Genomic DNA, 2,123 nt, shown 5'->3' on the forward strand with positions numbered 1-2,123 from the left:
TCGACCCTGAACAGGTCTTCATAGCGACGAAACCAAGCATCAAACGTTATGCCAGCTGAGGGTTCATAGCAAAATTCGTTGATACTGCCAGCGATTCCATCAACCGACTGTGGGACGCTCGACGCCGCCGGTGAAGCCAAAGATGTAGTTGATAGCCGCTCCGTAAGTACTTTGATGAGTTGAGGTTGTTGCTCAAACATTACTTTGAGTTGTTCTGCCTCCATCTTGCGTCGCCAAATATGTTACGGTTCTGTCAGTTTCACGCAATGGCACGAAGCGTCGCCAAATATGTTACGGTTCTGTCAGTTTCACGCACATGGCACGAAATGTAGAGGGTGAAAGCGTCTTCTGCGACTTGGTACCTAAAAAGCGAGGACTCGTCTGGATAAGGATGGAGGATCTGAAAGGCAAACTGTTGTTCTTGCAAAAGAGCTCAAACATTACACGACAGACCTCGCTGATTTCAGTGAGAGGTGGCTGACTGAACGAGGAAAGCTATGAGACGTTCGATCTGATTGTACTTTCTACTGGAGTGGGACAACACAGAAAAGCTGACGTGACGGATTGGCAGTTTCATTCCAGGTTGTCAGTGAGCACTTCGGCGGAACACTAAGGGTAGACTTCCGGGAAATTAGCATGGTGTCAAACCGAGTGAGAGTGGTGCTACGATGAAGCCAAAAAATTGACGGACGACGCGCGTGCCACTAGTGCTGGACCATAATGTTTAGGCCGGCTGTTGGTTTTGACGGGCCCGTGTGCGTTAGACCGCCGACCCTATCCCCTCGGGTCAACATCGGTACCAAGGGCATACATGCAGCTAGACGTCTGGTCCTCAACTACGCGTGCATGCCCAGTGGCCTGCTCCAGTCACATGAGATGCTGGTGACATTCCTTCAACAGTTTACATTAGGGACAAAATTTGATATCACATGGAAATAGCGAGGACTCGCAACTGGACAGCATCATACCCAAACCACTTTTATTTCCTCTGATTGTTTCCGCAGAACATTCCACATAAACAGAGGCCAGAAAAGCGATGGAGAAAGTGAGCTAGTCCGACTGTCTCAACGTAAAAGTGTAATATGTCTTAGAGAACATTATAGGAAATAAATAAAGACAGTATGACGATCATCTGGCTTTATCACAGATGTTATCGGAAATGAAAATCGTAAAACGAGGTTATAGTAGATAAGACGTAATCGAATAAATGGATAACCACAAACCGAATAACAGTTGTCACGTAACGAGGAAATGAACGTAATTAGATAGCTGGATCTCGCATATAATTTCAGCTGCCCAAAATGGACAAAGAGTCTAAGTTGAATCCTCGCAAAAAGATGTGACAGCGCATCACTTAAAATAAGTGACCTACAACATCCGAAAAGTAAACCAGCGTTCAGTGATATCACAAAGATGAGAAGCTGCTTTTTTCTTGCTTTTAGGCGCAGTTGTCACTAAGATTTATCTTCATCATCATCGTCATCGAATGCTTAATTGCCATAAAAGCGTGTCTAAACGTTGCACAGAAGAAATATACAAAGGTTGTTGTCAAACCCGATGATAGGAGCAGCAAAATTGAGAGCATTCATGGTACAGTCACAAATCAGCTACCCTTGGTGCCATATGACGTTTGATGGCACAATTAGTGAGAAATTTCTCAAAAGACCGGTCTCACTGACCATTACCCGTGAGAAGCTCTTATTCGAGGGCTGGTGTACTGATGAAAGACCGTGTGCGTTGTACGTTAATCTTCTGAAATCTGCTACAGATCGGGCTCAAACACTCGTGACAGATTGTAAGAAAAACGACCAATATGCATCTTCAATAAACCCGTCAGAATAGACAGCAAATAAACGTTTGTAAAAAAAAGGACGTAACCCATGTAGACACTTGGTGAAATCAAGGAAAAATACAATGAAATCAAAACGAAGTACCATTTTGGAAACACGAGTGTCCCCAAGATGACTCACTCGAATGAGATAGAAAGCACAAGCAACTGCCATGCCAGTGAAGACGCACGCAATAGCCAAGGTGATTCCACCAATTGCCGGAGTATCTTTCACCGCAGCAAGACCGGTTATCCATCCGCTGATAGAGGGAAATAAGAGTATATATATATATAT

At 44.4% G+C, this 2,123-nt stretch overlaps 1 protein-coding gene across 1 annotated transcript in view; it reads right to left on the bottom strand.

Annotated features, from left to right (window-relative positions):
• T265_01121 (hypothetical protein) overlaps positions 1-2,123 on the bottom strand; it is a gene marked incomplete at both ends in the record, with an annotated part of 18,305 nt that overhangs the window by 6,135 nt on the left and 10,047 nt on the right. Inside the window, one exon of the mRNA XM_009165082.1 lies at positions 1,971-2,088. Within this exon, the coding sequence (XP_009163346.1) occupies positions 1,971-2,088 (118 nt within the window). The remainder of the gene's footprint in view (positions 1-1,970; positions 2,089-2,123) is intronic.

Source organism: Opisthorchis viverrini (genome assembly GCF_000715545.1).
Source record: "Opisthorchis viverrini unplaced genomic scaffold opera_v5_12, whole genome shotgun sequence".
NCBI lineage: Eukaryota > Metazoa > Platyhelminthes > Trematoda > Opisthorchiida > Opisthorchiidae > Opisthorchis > Opisthorchis viverrini.